This window comes from Plecotus auritus (genome assembly GCF_963455305.1).
Source record: "Plecotus auritus genome assembly, chromosome: 13".
Lineage (NCBI taxonomy): Eukaryota > Metazoa > Chordata > Mammalia > Chiroptera > Vespertilionidae > Plecotus > Plecotus auritus.
In genome coordinates, this window is record NC_137779.1 from 12,811,156 (window position 1) to 12,826,930 (window position 15,775).

General features: G+C 50.8%; 3 protein-coding genes across 6 annotated transcripts in view; 1 reads left to right on the plus strand and 2 right to left on the minus strand.

Annotated features, from left to right (window-relative positions):
- The window catches only part of IFT81 (intraflagellar transport 81), a 130,528-nt gene extending 129,502 nt beyond the window's left edge, over positions 1–1,026 (minus strand). Inside the window, exon 1 of the mRNA XM_080650634.1 lies at positions 685–1,026. The gene's annotated coding sequence lies outside the window, so the exon portion shown is untranslated. The remainder of the gene's footprint in view (positions 1–684) is intronic.
- Positions 884–15,265, plus strand: P2RX4 (purinergic receptor P2X 4). Of its 3 annotated transcripts, XM_080650646.1 has the most exons (12): positions 884–1,077; positions 4,074–4,221; positions 7,434–7,505; positions 7,619–7,691; positions 8,136–8,232; positions 10,363–10,443; positions 10,542–10,683; positions 10,784–10,920; positions 13,549–13,642; positions 13,795–13,860; positions 14,141–14,236; positions 14,727–15,265. In XM_080650646.1, exons 1-12 carry the CDS (start codon positions 944–946, stop codon positions 14,751–14,753), a joined length of 1,167 nt encoding a protein of 388 aa, XP_080506772.1. In that variant the 5' UTR covers positions 884–943; the 3' UTR covers positions 14,754–15,265. The 3 variants fall into 3 exon arrangements, with proteins under 3 accessions (XP_080506772.1, XP_080506771.1, XP_080506773.1); XM_080650645.1 differs by lacking the exon at positions 14,727–15,265 and having other exon boundaries at positions 14,141–14,464; XM_080650647.1 differs by lacking the exon at positions 14,727–15,265 and having other exon boundaries at positions 913–1,220; positions 14,141–14,464.
- Positions 14,439–15,775, minus strand: part of CAMKK2 (calcium/calmodulin dependent protein kinase kinase 2) — a 45,722-nt gene continuing 44,385 nt past the window's right edge. For both annotated transcript variants that reach the window (XR_013959576.1, XR_013959577.1), the window contains exon 18: positions 14,439–15,229. The gene's annotated coding sequence lies outside the window, so the exon portion shown is untranslated. The remainder of the gene's footprint in view (positions 15,230–15,775) is intronic.

The window sequence follows — 15,775 nt, forward strand, 5'->3', positions numbered from 1 at the left end:
GCGGTTCTCAACCTGTGGGTCACGACCCCTTTGGGGGTCGAAGACCCTTTCACAGGGGTCGCCTAAGACCAGCGGAAAACACAGATATTTACATTACGATTCATAACAGTAGCAAAATTAGTTATGAAGTAGCAACGAAAATAATTTTATGGTTGGGGGTCACCACAACATGAGGAACTGTATTAAAGGGTCACGGCGTTAGGAAGGTTGAGAACCACTGCAGGGTGCACGGCTCCAGCTAAGGGCTCCCAGGGCACCTGGCCTGGCGTTTAGGTCACCCCCGCCCCACCCCCAGAGGTTGAGAAGGCAGCACTGCCCCAACCCCCCATTACAGCCTTTGGTTTGAATGGGGGAGGGGGCAATGAAGGATGCTCTCCCACCTACACTGTCTCCGCGGGTCCCGCACCCAGGCCACCCGAAGACCCTAGACCCCCCTCAGGGGGTTGCTTATTACCCCTCCTCACTCGACCTAGGGCGAGGTCGCTCTCCTCGAAGGCGCCATCTCCCTAAGAGGGCCACTCCTTCTCCTCAGCACTCCTGAGGGGTCACTCAAACCCCCTCCCTCCGTCCCCCTGAAGGGGCGGGTAGCTCGTCCTCCCCGGTCCTCTCGAGAGGTTCTCTGTCCCGCCCGACTCCCCAGCCTCCAGAGGCGTCTCCCGTACCCGAGGGGGAGGTCCCACCTACCGCCTGGCCTGTCCCCCAAGGGCCCGCACCGCCTCCTTCCGAACCCTCCCCCACGTGACGTCGCCGCGGGACAGGACGCTGCGGCGAAGCTCCGGGCGAGACTCCAGGCGGGGAGGGGGCGGGGCTCCAGGCGGGAGGGGGCGGGTCTCTTGGCAGGAGGGGCGGGGCTCCTGGCGGGAGGGGTCGGGGCTCCGGGCCCGGAGGCGGCCGGGCGGGCGGCGGGGCCACAGTGCGCAGTCCTGCGGCGGGTTGGGCGGCCATGGCGGGCTGCTGCTCCGTGCTGGGGGCCTTCCTGTTCGAGTACGACACGCCGCGCATCGTGCTCATCCGCAGCCGTAAAGTGGGGCTCATGAACCGGGCGGTGCAGCTGCTCATCCTGGTCTACGTCATCGGGTGAGCGCGACCGGGGCGGCGACCCCGTGGGGTCCTGGAACCCGGGGGACCCGGCGGCCGGGGGGCTGCTCCCTCCGGGTTCCCGCTGTGCACCTGCTCATCCTGGCCTAGGTCATCGGGTGAGCCCTGCGGGCGCCCTCCAGGTGAGGTCCGGAAGGCAGCGACCCGAGGCCGGTGACACACCCCTCCGGGGACCCCAGCCACCGGGGGATGGGCGCTGTGCCAGACTCTGAGGTAGAAGACTGCTTGGATGTTGTGTTTTAGGGACAAACGCTGGCTAGTCCTTCATCCTCGCCTTTCCTGCTTCCTGTCATTCTGACTGGCTCCGTGATGTCCTTTGCCTCCGGGAAGGAGGGGGAGCGCGTGGCCGAAATTTCTCAATCTTTGTCACTTCCCATTCTGATGATCTGCTAACAGAAACCGTGGTTTGGGATTACACTTGTTTCCTTTCGGATCTGTGATTTCCGGTCCTGTCCTTTAACACCATGTGGTAATCCAAGATAGCAGAGGTCACACTTCCAGTTTGCTTCCTTCCTCTTATGGGGTGGTTGGTATAGGTACCTGCCTGCCTCGGCCTCATCACTCCCCATGCTGTCCTCTTTGCATAGATATGCCCAGCCACCATCATTCCTCACCAAGTGTTTAATTTTAATTGAATGCACCCCCTTACAATCTAATAAAACCTGAGAGAGGCCGCGGGAATTAACTTACCAACTGGGCCTGCTTTCAAGGGCCACCTGGGATATTATGGTTGCATAGCTACTGAGCTGACAGATGTTATCTGCTTTGTCATTTCTTTACTTAAAAGGCCTAATGCAACAGTCCCCAAACTACACAAACAACCATTTGGGAATCATTAAAAAATACTAATTGCTGGCTCCCATCCCCAGACTTTCTGATTCCATTGCTCGAGAGTAAGACCAGCTCCCTAGGTGATTCTGCTGTGCAGCAAAGTTTGGGAACTAGTGTCCTAGTGTTTCCCCAACCTACCTGATCATGAAAGACTTACCCTGAGGAATTGTTTCAAGTAACCTGGGGTGGGGCTTGGAATCTGTTAACACTGCCCAGGGAATTCACATGACCAGACAGGTTCTGCCTCTAACATCTATCAGCCACGCAGCAGTAGGTACTGACAGTATTCAACAAAATGGCTTTCCAGGTGTGAACTCCACACCAGAACCACCTAGCCCAGTGGTCGGCAAACTGCGGCTTGCGAGCCACATGCAGCTCTTTGGCGAGTCTATTTTGAAGAAGTGGCGTTAGAAGAAGTTTAAGTTTAAAAAATTTGGCTCTCAAAAGAAATTTCAATTGTTGTACTGTTGATATTTGGCTCTGTTGACTAATGAGTTTGCCAACCACTGAAGGTCTTATCCCATCCCCAGGACTCAAGCGAGTCTCATTAAGTTCCACCATGAACTCAGTCATTGTGACGCAGTCATTGTGATGCACCCTTACATTGTGAGACCCGATACAGCTGGCTACTTGAAGTGACTTGCTGGGTTGGATGTGAAGCATTTGGAATCGAGCTCTCATGCAGCTTTTCCCTCTTGGCTCTTGAAGCTCATGGGAAGACAGGCTTACATCTAGGGGATCTGTGAAGTTCTAGACTGCAGATAATATAGTAGCCTCCCCTCCCCCTTATCCGCAATTTCCCGTTCCACAGTTTCAGTTACCAAAGTCTGAAACTATTACATGGGAAATTCCAGAAAAAACACACAAAACAGTTCATAAGTTTTAAATTGCACACCATTCTGAGTAGCATGATGAAATTTCAAGGCGTCCTGCTCCATCCCACTCGAGACATGTTCATCTCTTTGTCCAGCGTTCCCATGCTGTGTACAGTCCCTTCCTGTTAGTCACTTAGTGGCTGTCTCACCTACCAGGTCAGTTATCAGAGAGTGACCACCTTCACATAACTCTGATCACCGTATACTGTTATAATAGTGGTAGAACTGAGACGAACCGGAGATCAGCTGGCTTCCATCTGTTTTCCAGTGCCCTAACCACAATGTGCTGATGCCTTTACATTTTTAATTATTCAGACTGACATTAATATCCCGTCTTCAAAGGAAAGAAGCATACCTGTGACTTGAATTCTTGGAGAAAAAATAAAAATTACTATAAAAAGCTATTTGAAAGGTATATCTTTTCTAGAAGGAGTATAGCATAGAGGGCAAGAGAAGAGTCTTCAGAGGTAGAAGGCTTGAGGTCAGATCCTGATTATGCCACTCACTAGCTGTGTGACTTTGGGCAAATGACTTAACCTCTCTGTGTCTGTTTCCTTCTCTGTAAAATGGAGATAATAATGATACTTGACTCACACAGTGGTCAGGATTAGTTTATACATATAAGGAGCTTAGATCGGTGCCTAGCACTTAAAAACACCCAAAATGGTAACTGTTATTACCAGAAATTTTATCTCTTGGTGATTCTGCAGGTCATAGTGCATTTGAAAGTGCTCAGCCCTAGCTGATTTAGCTCAGTGGATAGAGCGTCAGCCTGTGGACTGAAGGGTCCCGGGTTCAATTCCAGTCAAGGGCACATGCCCGGGTTGCAGGCTCGAACCCCAGTAGGGGGCGTGCAGGAGGCAGCTGATCAATAATTCTCTCATCATTGATGTTTCTATCTCTCTCCCTCTTCCTTCTTCTCTGAAATCAATAAAAAAAAATTTGTTTTAAAGTGCTCAAATGTCTAATAAGAAAGACAGCATTAACTGATAATTTTCTCTCTGCTAATCACTGTGCTAAGTGCTTTACTCACATCATCTTATTAATTTACCACAAATCACCTGTAGTTTAGGTGCTACTATGCCTATTTTGCAGAAGTGGAAATGGAGGGCCCCCCTCTCCACACCCTCACAAAGTTAAGCGGCTTTTGCAAAGCCACATAATTAGTGAACATGGTTCTTCCAGCTTCTGGCTAGCAGAGGCTCCCTGGCATCAGTGCAGATTCACCAAGTCCTAATGGCAATTCAAGAGGCCGCTTTTATCTTGTAGGTGGGTGTTTGTGTGGGAAAAGGGCTACCAGGAAGTGGACTCTGTGGTCAGCTCAGTTACTACCAAAGCCAAGGGCGTGACTGTAACTAACACTTCTCAACTCGGATTCCGGATCTGGGATGTGGCCGACTATGTGATTCCAGCTCAGGTAAGCTGCCCATTATGACTGTCTAACGCGAAAGCCTCTACTTAGCTCCCTGCTCTTTGCTGACCTTGCACACTTGTTAATGATTGGCATGACCAGAGCTCTCAGATCCCCAATGCCCAGACTAATTGTTTTAGTCCAAGAAATAAATCAGTGCACACTGATCTCCTTTTGGCTTGCAATCTAAGAGGTAATATTCAGTCGGCTGTGTTTCTTCAGCTCTAAACCACAGCTGGCTTAAACACAGGAAACTTTCCATGTGGGCATCTCAGTCTGTCTCAAGCCCCGAAAGGTGAAAAGGCAAATGTTTTAACGGGGAAAAATTCAGATAAAAGCATCACCTTTCCACATTTTGTATTTGCTTTATGGTTGTAAACCCACAAGCGAACCTTTTCAGAAAGCATTAAAAACTTTAACAGTGCCTAGCTGGTGTGGCTCAGTGGTTGGGTGTCGACCTATGAACAAGGAGGTTCAATTCCTGGTCAGGGCATATGCCCGGGTTGCAGGCTTGATCCCCGTGTGGGGTATGCAGGAGGCAGCTGATCAATGATTCTCTTTCATCATTGATGTTTCTATTTCTCTCTCCCTCTCCCTTCCTCTCTGAAATTAGTAAAAAATATATTTTTTTAAAAACTTTAACAACAACCAGAGATGAAAAGCCAAACAAAAGGAAACAGATATCCCCGCATAGGGATCCATCAGGAATAAAGGGAAAGGAAGAAAGTATTTGATACAGCATCTTAGTCTCTAGTCCAGCCGTGGGCAAACCACGGCCCGCGGGCCGGATCCGGCTGTTCTATCCGGTTCTCCTGCTCTCACCTCCGCTCCTTTACTTTGAATTTATATTAGTTCACACAAACACTCCATCCATGCTTTTGTTCCAGCCCTCCGGTCCAGTTTAAGAACCCATTGTGGCCCTCAAGTCAAAAAGTTTGCCCACCCCTGCTCTAGTCTGTGAACCCACAAAGCTCCAAGTTAAATATTGACTCTCTCCAGCCTTGGTAATAGCCATGCACCGTACAGCCAAACCCCAACACAGCCCTCCAGATGGCTTATGGGCTAGGGTGACTGGATTGGTAAATGTAGATAAGCTATCAACTCTTGGCTCAGAGCATGGCAAGGACTTCAGAAACTCTTCAAGTGTGTTCATTCTCCTCTCCCCCCCCCCCCCCGCCTTCTCAATGGGGAGGGTCTTACAGGGGATTCACAGTTGCTGGAGCTAGCTGGTCCTGTTGGCACATACCTGTCTCAACAGAGACCTCTGCTTCCTATCAAGTCATGGCCCCGTCCTGGGAGTGTCATTCAGCCTGTTTATTGAAACCAAGGAAGATACGTCCCCTGCTACTGCCCCTCCGTGGAAAGGAACACGCAACCTCAGACCTGTGGGCTAAGTGGGTCCACGGGGCTCCTTGTGAGCTTCCACGGCATCCTTGTGCTTCTCCGAAGTTGAAACACAAACAATTGTTTGCATGGCACTTGCTTGGCTCATTTCCAGACTGAAACTTCCCTAAACTTAGATAAGAGATAGGAACCAAAAAGTAAACCACGTGGAATTGTTCACATCTAACCCAGGAGAGGTGGAGGGGCGGCCTTCTGTCTACACCGAGAGTTTACAGAGGGCACACCTGGGAACCCAACAGGTGCCAGGACAGACTCGGGCTCCTGCCACACCTGTGCCTCCTCCTATGGCTGTTTCCCTGCTTCCAACATGGTTTGTTCTAGGCCTTTCTCTCGAAGATGCCAGCTATTACAGAGCTCCCACCACCTTGTCAGACCTGGGGGTGGAGATGCCTACTGACTCCTGGGTACTTGAATTACTCTGATCCCCCAGATGGCTCCAGCGCCTACTCTGCCCTTCTCCAGGGTGTGAGCTGCTGAAAGCTGCCCAGTGAGGAGGAGGCCCAACCAGAATCTGTGGGGTCTTTGTCTTTACTCCTTATGGTAGGAGGTCATTATTAGCAATTCTTCAGTCTCATCCCCAACAAACTGCTCTCAAATTTCTTAGAAACTCTAATACATGAATCATTTGGCACCTCCAGGGTTATGAGGAGAAAACAGAACCATCTGAAAGGGAGAAGTGTTGCTGGCCAACCCTGCCTGAGTCTCCTCTGATGTGATTTGTTTGTTTTAATTCCGGTTAGGAAAGAAAACCAGCCAAATTCGAGACCTTTAAATGTTTGTTTGGTGGTTTTATTTGTCCTCCGAGATCATCCGGTTGGCAGAGGATGTTTGGGGCACTTGTTGGTTCTTTTCCCTCAGTCAAGCTTATTAAGGAACCATTTTAGGTTATAGACTTTCTTAAAAATTGAGGTGAAATTTGCATATCACAGTATTAAGCATTTTAAAATGAAAAATTCAGTGGCATGTAGCACATTCATGATGCTATGCAACCATCACCTCAATCTAGCTCCAGACCATTTTTGTCACCCTCAAAGGAAACCCCATACTCATTAAGCAGCCACTCTAGTTCACCCTTCCCCTCACCCCACAGCAAGAGCCAGTATGCTTTCTGTCTGTACCGATTTGCCTCTTCTGGACATTTCATATCAATGGGACCCTACAGTATGTAGAATTTTGCATCTGGCTTCTCTCACTCGGCATCATGTTCTCAAGGTTCATCCAGTTGTAGCAGGTGTCAGTGCGTCCTTCTCATGGCTGAATAGTATTCCAGTTATAGGCACAGACCACCATTTGTGTATCCATTCATCTTGTCGATAGACACTGGGGTTGTTTCCACCTTTGGGTCATTGTGAATAATGCTGCTGTGAACATGAGTGCACAAGTATTTGCTAGAGTCCCTGTTTTCCATTCGGCTACAAACTCAAGAGGAGAAAATGGGGGACCATAAGATCAGTTTTTAAAATTTTCTTCTGCATGCCAGAAGTGAAAGATACTGTCTGTTTTTGTTTGGTTGGTTTTTATGTATTGATTTTAGAGGAAGAGAGGAAGGGGGGGAGAGAGAGAGACAGAGAGGGAGAGAGAGAGAGAACCATCAATTTGTTGTTGCACTTATTCATGCGTTCATTGGTTGATTCTTGTGTGTGCCCTGCCCGGGTATTGAATCCACCACCTTGGTGCATAGGGATGAGGCTCTAATGAACTGAGCTACCCGGCCAGGGTGGTACTGTCTTGTTAAATGAACGTCTTGCTGTGTGGCTCTGCTTGGCTCCTCTGAAGGTGACATGGCAGGGCTCTCCCTTCTGTCCCCGCTGCAGGAGGAAAACTCCCTCTTCATCATGACCAACATCATTGTCACCATGAACCAGACCCAAGGCTTCTGCCCTGAGGTAGGCAGCTTCTTGGAAAAAGGCTCAGGCCTCATGCCGCCCCCACCAACCTGGACCCACTGTGTGTGGGGCTGGCCACGTGGACCTGTTTTCACTCCTTCTTCTTCTTTCAGCTTCCAGATAAGAACAGTGTGTGTAAGTCGGACTCCGACTGTCATGCTGGCTCTACCAACACCCACAGCAGTGGTATGAACGTGTGACTGCAACCCCTCAGTAGACACTCAACCCGGGGACAGCAGCCCCCGGCCACATCGCCTCCCCTGAGGGGCTCCCCTGATAGAGGAATCTCAGGATGGAGAAATCCCCCACATTCCCCAAGGCCTTCACATGATCCTGGGGGAGGCTCGCGACAGTCACCTCTGCCATCGGCATCCAAGAAGCCATCCCAGATCTTGCCCTGTGCTGTGGCTTGCCATCACCCCAGCCCTGCAGTTGGCAAAGCAGAGATGTGGCGAGGACTCAGGCAACCATGTTCCTCCAATTCCAATTCTGGGGCGCTGTGTAAACCCCAGAATTGGCACAGCTCAGGACTGATCACTTAGGGTGCCATGGTAGGGCTGCCATCCTCTACTTCAGCGAAGTAGAAAACGGGAGACCACCTGTGGACCTGGGTCCCCCTAATCCCTGTAGGAGTTGCAACAGGAAGATGCGTGCCCTACAACGGGACTCTGAAGACGTGTGAGGTGGCAGCCTGGTGCCCGGTGGAGGATGACTCAAATGTGCCAAAGTGAGTCCTGGCCAAGGGGAGGGAATGCCCGAAACTTTGGTTCTTAGGCCGAAGGGAAGGCGGCAGGGGAGTTAAGTGACACCTGTGAGTGGCTTTGTGCTCATGGTGTCTGTGTGGAGTCAGGCTTTCCTGGGGTGGCGGTTCTCAACCACATGTCAGCAACCATCAGTGGCAAGATGGGTTGGCGAGATGGGTCCCGGCGTTAGTCGCGATAAGAGAGCAGATGAGTTATCTCTGTGTTAGGATTCTGTCAGTTGCAAATAACTGCCTAGAAACAGTTATGCCTTAAGTCCATTTTTCTTTTTTTTTTTTTCTTTTTTTTTTTAAATATATTTTATTGATTTTTTACAGAGAGGAAGGGGGAGGGATAGAGAGTCAGAAACATCGATGAGAGAGAAACATCGATCAGCTTCCTCCTGCACACTCCCTACCGGGGATGTGCCCGCAACCAAGGTACATGCCCTTGACCGGAATCGAACCTGGGACCCTTCAGTCCGCAGGCCGACGCTCCATCCACTGAGCCAAACCGGTCAGGGCCTTAAGTCCATTTTTCACAAAGAACAAGCCCCTGATCCTCATGTTGGGCAGCCGGTAATGTTAACTGCAACTTCTAGTGACATTGTTTGCCTTGTCATTGGCCTTGTGCCTGTCTCAGGATTGGGAAGACTATCCTACATAATAAAAGGCTAATATGCAAATTGACAGAATGGCGGACCGACCAATTGCTATGATGCGCACTGACCACCAGGAGGCAGATGCTCAACTCAGGAGGTGCCCCCTGGTGGTCAATGCACTCCCACAGGGGGAGCGCCACTCAGCCAGAAGCCCTGAGCCAGGCTCACGGCTGGTGAGCACAGCGGTGGTGGCCAGAGCCTCTTCCCCTGAGGGCTCCTGGACTGCAAGAGGGCGCAGGCCGGGCTGAGGGACACCCCCCACCCGAGTGCCCAAATTTCATGCACTGGGCCTCTAGTTGTTTATATTTTCAAAGATTCCATCTGGATCTGGGGAGGCCTCCCCCAGAGGGGTCAGCCTCCAGTGCCAGATTCTCCCGTGGAAATATATCAAAGTGGGGTCCCCTGGGGGACAGATTACACTCGTCTTATCAGCCAGGAGCTGATGTGGCACTTGGGAGAAGCTGTGGGCCAGAGGACACCACTCTCTGGGTGTTTTTTTTTTCTTCTTCTTTTTAAAGACTGATTCTCTGGGTATTTTTGAGAGGTTAGGATCCAGCCTATAGGTGAACTGACCTTTGCTTTGACTTTTGTAAAACCAGTCTGTTGAGCATCTCCCCGAGGACAGTGAGCCCCGCAATGTCACAGCACAGCCGAGAGAATTCCAGTGAGGCCACTGGGCACGCCCCTCCTTAGCTGTTCCTCGGCTCTCCAGTTCCTGCTGCCTTGGGCAGGAGGCCCGGAGAGGAAAAAAGCTGAGGGCTTGGCCTATAATCTCCCCACCTGACCTAGTGTTACACAGCGGAGTAAAAATTGCTAGAAATGCCACCCCCCCCCCTTTTTTTTTTTTTGACAAAATGACATTATAACACACGTGTGTACATGTTTTAAAAGTATTACACAGGGCCTTGGCTGGTGTGGCTCAGTTGTTTGGTCATCGTCCCGTGCACCAAAAGGTCACGGTTTCACTTCTTGGTCAGGACACTTACCAAGGTTGTGAGTTCAATCCCCAGCTGGGATGCGTGCAGGAGGCAACCAGTGGATGTTTCTCTCTCCCTCTCCCTTCTCTCTCTCTCTCTCTCTCTCTCTCTCTCTCTCTCTCTCTCGCTCATAAATAAATAAATAAATAAATGCTGATTAGTTTTTAAAAAATATTACATAGTGCCCTAGCCAGTTTGGCTCAGTGGATACAGCATCATCCTGCGGACTGAAAGGTTCCAGGTTCGATTCCGGTCAAGGGCACATGCCCAGGTTTCAGGCTCAATCCCCAGTAGGGGGTGTGCAGGAGGCAGCTGATCAATGATTCTCTCATCATTGATGCTTCTATCTCTCTCTCCCTCTCCCTTCCTCTCTGAAATCAATTTAAAAAATAACACATAGCTTTATGAGTGTACATATATTTATACTTACATTCACATTAACAATGTTATCATTAACCATACGTTATCATTTTTTTCAGACCTGCCTTTTTAAAGGCTGCAGAAAACTTCACCCTTTTGGTTAAGAACAACATTTGGTATCCCAAATTTAACTTCACCAAGTAAGTGGTGGCCGGCTGTGGGAGTTCACCAATGTCTTGGAGAGACCTCTTTTTTGAGATTTTCCTCGCTTCTATTTTCTGCCTCCTCCCGACTTTAGGAGAAACATCCTTCCCAACATCACCACTACCTACCTCAAGTCGTGCATTTACAATGCCGCAACAGATCCGTTCTGCCCCATCTTCCGTCTTGGCAAAATAGTGGAGAATGCAGGGCACAGCTTCCAGGACTTGGCCATTGAGGTAGGCACGGGCCCTGGCTTTGCTGGCACAGTCTCAAACATGGCTCATTCCAGAACAGGCTCTAAGCAAAGTGCGCTTTGTCTCTGCTCGCAACCCACAGGGCGGCATCATGGGGATCCAGATCAAATGGGACTGCAACCTGGACAGAGCTGCCTCCTTCTGCCTGCCCAGGTACTCCTTCCGCCGCCTGGACACTCGGGACCAGGACCACAATGTGTCCCCCGGCTACAATTTCAGGTGGGCATGGGCTTGGGCTGATGGGTGGGCATGTGTGGCGGGTGATGGTGACTGGATCACTCCCCGTGGGGGCATCCACACCCACCTAAGACCAGCACTCAGGCAGCGCCACAGGCAGGTGGGAGCCGTGTGCCAGGAGACTGCTCCGAGAGAGGCCGTGCGCCTGTGGCATCCTGGCTTGTGAGAGAGCCCTCCTTGCCTGCCCTTTCTTGTCTCAAGAAACATATTGAGCCCGGCTGGCGTGGCTCAGTGGTTGAGCATTGACCTATGAACCGGGAGGTCATGGTTCAATTCCCGGTCAGGGCACATGCCCAGGTTATGGGCTTGATCCCCAGTAGGGGTGTACAGGAGGCCGCCAATCAATGATTCTCTGTCATCATTGATGTTTCTATCTCTTTCTCCCTCTCCCTTCCTCTTTAAAATCAATAAAAAATTTAAAAAATAAAAAACACATTGAGGCAATTTGCAGAGCAGCTGAGAGAGGCTGGCTGCTCTACTCTCTCGGGCCAGCCTCAGCCGAGACCCTCACTCACTGCTTTCTAGGAAGGGCTGTTTGTGACCCTCTAGTCCAGAGGCCTCCGGGCTCTGACCCAGGAATTGATTTCTCAAATACAGAGTCTGCCCCGGCATCTCCAATGTGCACAGGATACAGGTTTCAGTCTCAGGATAGGCCTTGTTGCTGGTATTTCTGTTGAAAGTGCTGTGTATTCGTTTCCTAGGGTTGCCATAACAGATTACTACAAACGGGGGTTGGGAACAACAGGAATTTATTCTCTCACAGTTCTGGAGGGCGGAAGCCCCAAATCCTGCTGTCAGCAAGGCCGGGCTCCTTTCTTGCCTCTTCCAGCTTCCGGTGGCTCCCGACAATCCTTGGTGTCCCTTGACTGGTAGATACGTCACTCTAGTCTCTGCCTTCTCCTCTCTGTGTCTCTGTCTGCATGTCCTCTCCTCTTCTTAGAAAGACCAGTCGTATTAGATTCAGGTCCTGCCTTAACTCAGTATGTCCTCATCTTAGGGGCCAGGGTCCCGTTTGCCACTTTCCTGACGTGGTGAAACCTGTAGCCACATACGTTTGCACCTGCCCTTTGTCACATCTTGCACACAAGTAGCCACTATCAAAAATAGGCCCCAGGCCCTGGCTGGTTTGGTACAGTGGACAGAGCATCAACCTGTGGACTGAAGGGTCAAGTGCACATGCCCGGGTTGCGGGCTCAATCCCCAGTATGGGGCGTGCAGGAGGCAGCTGATCAATGATTCCCTCTCATCACTGATGTTTCTATCTCTCCCTCTCCCTTCCTCTCTGACTGGAGAAGGTCTGTGGTGCTTTTTGTGTTGCATTTGTCTCCCTCTAGTGGTGACACAGGGAATCAAATGCACGTGTGATCTGCAGTCCTTTTGAACCATCTGGCTCACTTGATAGAAAGGCAGATGTTTGATCTTTTCCTAGCAAGGGAGTTCGATCCGTGTAGCTCTGTCTCTACCCTCACACAGTTCTTGTAGAAACCAGTGGGTTGGGACCCCAAAACAGAGAGAAGCCGATGGGACCCTCACAAGGACAGCCCTCCCCTGACTCCTGCCAGCATCAGGCCCTGCCCAAGTCCCAGGCCTGGGCCATGGCATGGGGACAGATCATGGGCCAAGAGTTTAGGTTCCGGGGTTCCCTGTATAAAACAGGCAGCAAATGGTATCACGTCTCAGTGGTTCTCCCTCAGCCAGTTCCCCTGTGTGTGTGTGTGTGTGTTGTTTTTTAAGGCTTTGAGACATAGTTCACATACCACACAGTTCACACATTGAAGTATAGAATTCTGTTGTTTTCAGTACATTCACTGAGTTGTGCAACTACCACCACAGTCAGTTTTAGAACATTTCCATCACCTCAGAAACATTTCCAACACCCGTACCCTTTAGCTTTTACCTCTCTGTCCCCCTCACCCCAGCCCCGGGCAACCTCTAATCTACTTTGTCTCTGCATTTGCCTATTCTGGACTTTCATATGAATGCAGTCATACAGCATGTGGCCTTCTGTGTCTGGTTTCTTTCACTCAGCATCATGTTTTTTTAGAGATTTATTCAGGTTGTAGCATTTATTAGTACTTCATCTCTTTTTATAGCCAAATAACATTCCATTGTGTGGATATACCACATTTATCCATTCATCCATCGATGGAGCAATGGTTCTTTTTTTAAAAAGTCCAGTGCTGGTGCTGGGAGTGACCAGCTTCACAGTCTTGGAGAATGCTGCTGGCCGGCGACATGCCCTTAGTGGCCAGGGTCTCCTTGAGAGAAGCGGGTGGCTCTGCTGCCAGGAGGGAAGGACATTCAGAGCTAGAGGTTCCAGTTGAAGACATAGGAGGCCGCCGTGTTAGGAGAGTGGGAAGCTTTGTCAACAAGCCAGCCCTCCTGCTGTATGGCCCACCCGCACAGGAGCCAGGAGAGGCCCCGAGGTGCAAAGGTGTCATCTGTTCAGCAGGCAGAGCCAATCTTTGGCCAGTGCCAATGCTGCGAGGCCTCTGGGAGGGGGCGGGGGCAGGGTTCCGCTGCAGCATCACTGGCCCAGGACCCAGAGGGCAGATCCGGCCACGGTTTCCCACTGCTGTGCCCTTCCTTCTCACCTGTTTCCTTTCCCAGGTTTGCCAAGTACTACAATGACCTCACTGGCACTGAGCGCCGCACACTCATCAAGGCCTATGGCATCCGCTTCGACATCATCGTGTTCGGAAAGGTAGCCGGGCTGCCAGCCCCTCTTCCAGACCTTGCTAGTCACTCTTCTGGGTGGGCCAGGGGCGAGGTGTCCTCTCCCCACTCTTTACCTGCCCTTTACCCACCCCTATCGCAACTCTTTTTTTTTTCTTTCCCCCCTCCGGTCCTTTGCAGGCTGGGAAATTTGACATCATCCCCACCATGATCAACATTGGCTCCGGCTTGGCACTCCTCGGGGTGGTGAGCGACTTATGACTCTCTGTTCACCCTGGGCTGGGGCCCTCTGCAGTAGTTAGCACAGCAGGGAAGCCCCTCGGCTGAAGGCCTGGGCCTTCCCTTCAACCCTCTGGGCTTCTTTCCCGCCCCCTACCCCCCCCCCCCCCCCGCTTCCGGAGGACTGCACCCCTCAGGGCCTGGCCTTCCCCATAGAGGTGGAGGAGGGTGGAGGAGACTTGCTTTTCCTTGGGAGATCCCAGGCACAGAGAAACAGGGACGAACACATCCTGGCTCGTTCTTTCAGGCAACAGTGCTGTGTGACGTCATAGTCCTCTACTGCATGAAGAAAAGATACTACTACCGGGAGAAGAAGTACAAATACGTGGAAGATTACGAGCAGGTAGACCACCTCCCAAACTTACCTCACTTGCCTCCGGTACCAGTGGTGACAACACTGAACGCTGGGCCTGACACCCCCGGCAGTCCCACGCCACCCGTGTCATCTGCTCCACCTCTAGACCACCCGCACTAGTCCTTACTTCACATGGACCCACTCTTTAAAATCTAGCCCGAAATAAATAAATAATTAAAAACATTTTTTTAAAATAAAAATTTAGCCTTCTTTTAATCAGTGACATCTGTGGTGAGTTATAACAGATATTACAACAAAATCACCTTGCATAGCAAAAGGGGTTGGGAACCATGCTTTGCAACCACTGCACTAGGACCAACTTGAGTGCGTGCGGCTACGAAGGGCTGTTCCAAGTCCTCAGCGAAAGCACCTGGCCCTCGCCACCCAGAATGCTCCAGGCTTGCCTGCAGGCAGCGCCGGGTGAGTGTACGTTTATCCATAGCATACCAATTAATGGCAAACATATCGTTCTTTGCAGGGTATCAACAATGAGATGGACCAGTAATGTCTACCCCACATCTGGGCTCCCCACAGCACTCATCAAAGCCAAGGAAAAATCAAAGAGAAGGGAGAAAAGGCTTCCATGGCACCTCAGGGAAAGTTCGAGATTCTGAGTCAGTTTCCACTCCACAAGTCCTTCAGGGTTGCCCAGCTGCTCCCGTTTTGTGTTGCAAGGTGTGCATCGTTAACCACCCTGTTCTTGGCTGGGTCACCTTTGCTGACCCTTCAACTCGGGATCCTTTGGGCGAGCTGTGGCCCCAGGGCAGTGACGCTGCTGTAGCCACAGGGCTGGGGCCTTCTCCAGGGCCGGCTCTCTTCAGAAGCTCTCCTGGGGCGCCCCCTGCAGGGCAGGTCCAGCGGCGCAGGTGCAAGGACACGTGGCATGCCCAACTGCGGGTCCTCCCCCCCTGCCAGACTTTGTCCGTGTGATCATGAGGCGGAGTTAGTGTTTCTCTTTTGAGAAGAGGTATGTTGAGATGACTGAGGACCAAACATTAAAACAAATGATTTTCTTAATCTCGGTCTGTGTGGTTTCCTAGCACGAGCTAAAATGTTCTTTCCTTCCCTAGTAAATCCGTTTGTTGTCCCAGCCCACTGTGCTCAGTCTGTTGCTGGAGCCTAGGTACTTTTTTTCCTACTTCAACTTTCTCTTAAGAATTTTGATCTTCATCAAGGATCTTGAGCTTCATCAGGCTGTGTTCCTGCAGAGTTTACAAGATTTCTTTTCTCTAGGGACAACTCGCCTGACCCGTGCTTACATTTTCCCTAATATGACGGCACTATATACACTCTAGGGAGCACGATTTTAGGTAACATGACAAGGGCTTCTCTTCCCCTCACCCCATTTGCTTTCCAGAAGTTTCCAACCAGAAGCAGCACCAGCACCACCTCCACCTCCGTTGCCACTAGTGTGAAATGTTAATGAAGCTATTTCTAGTTTAGCCTTCACACTGACTTCATTCTGCACCAGGTGTTCAAGGTCTCCCTAAAGAAAGCAGTTTGCCCTCCCCCTGGTCATGCATTCAT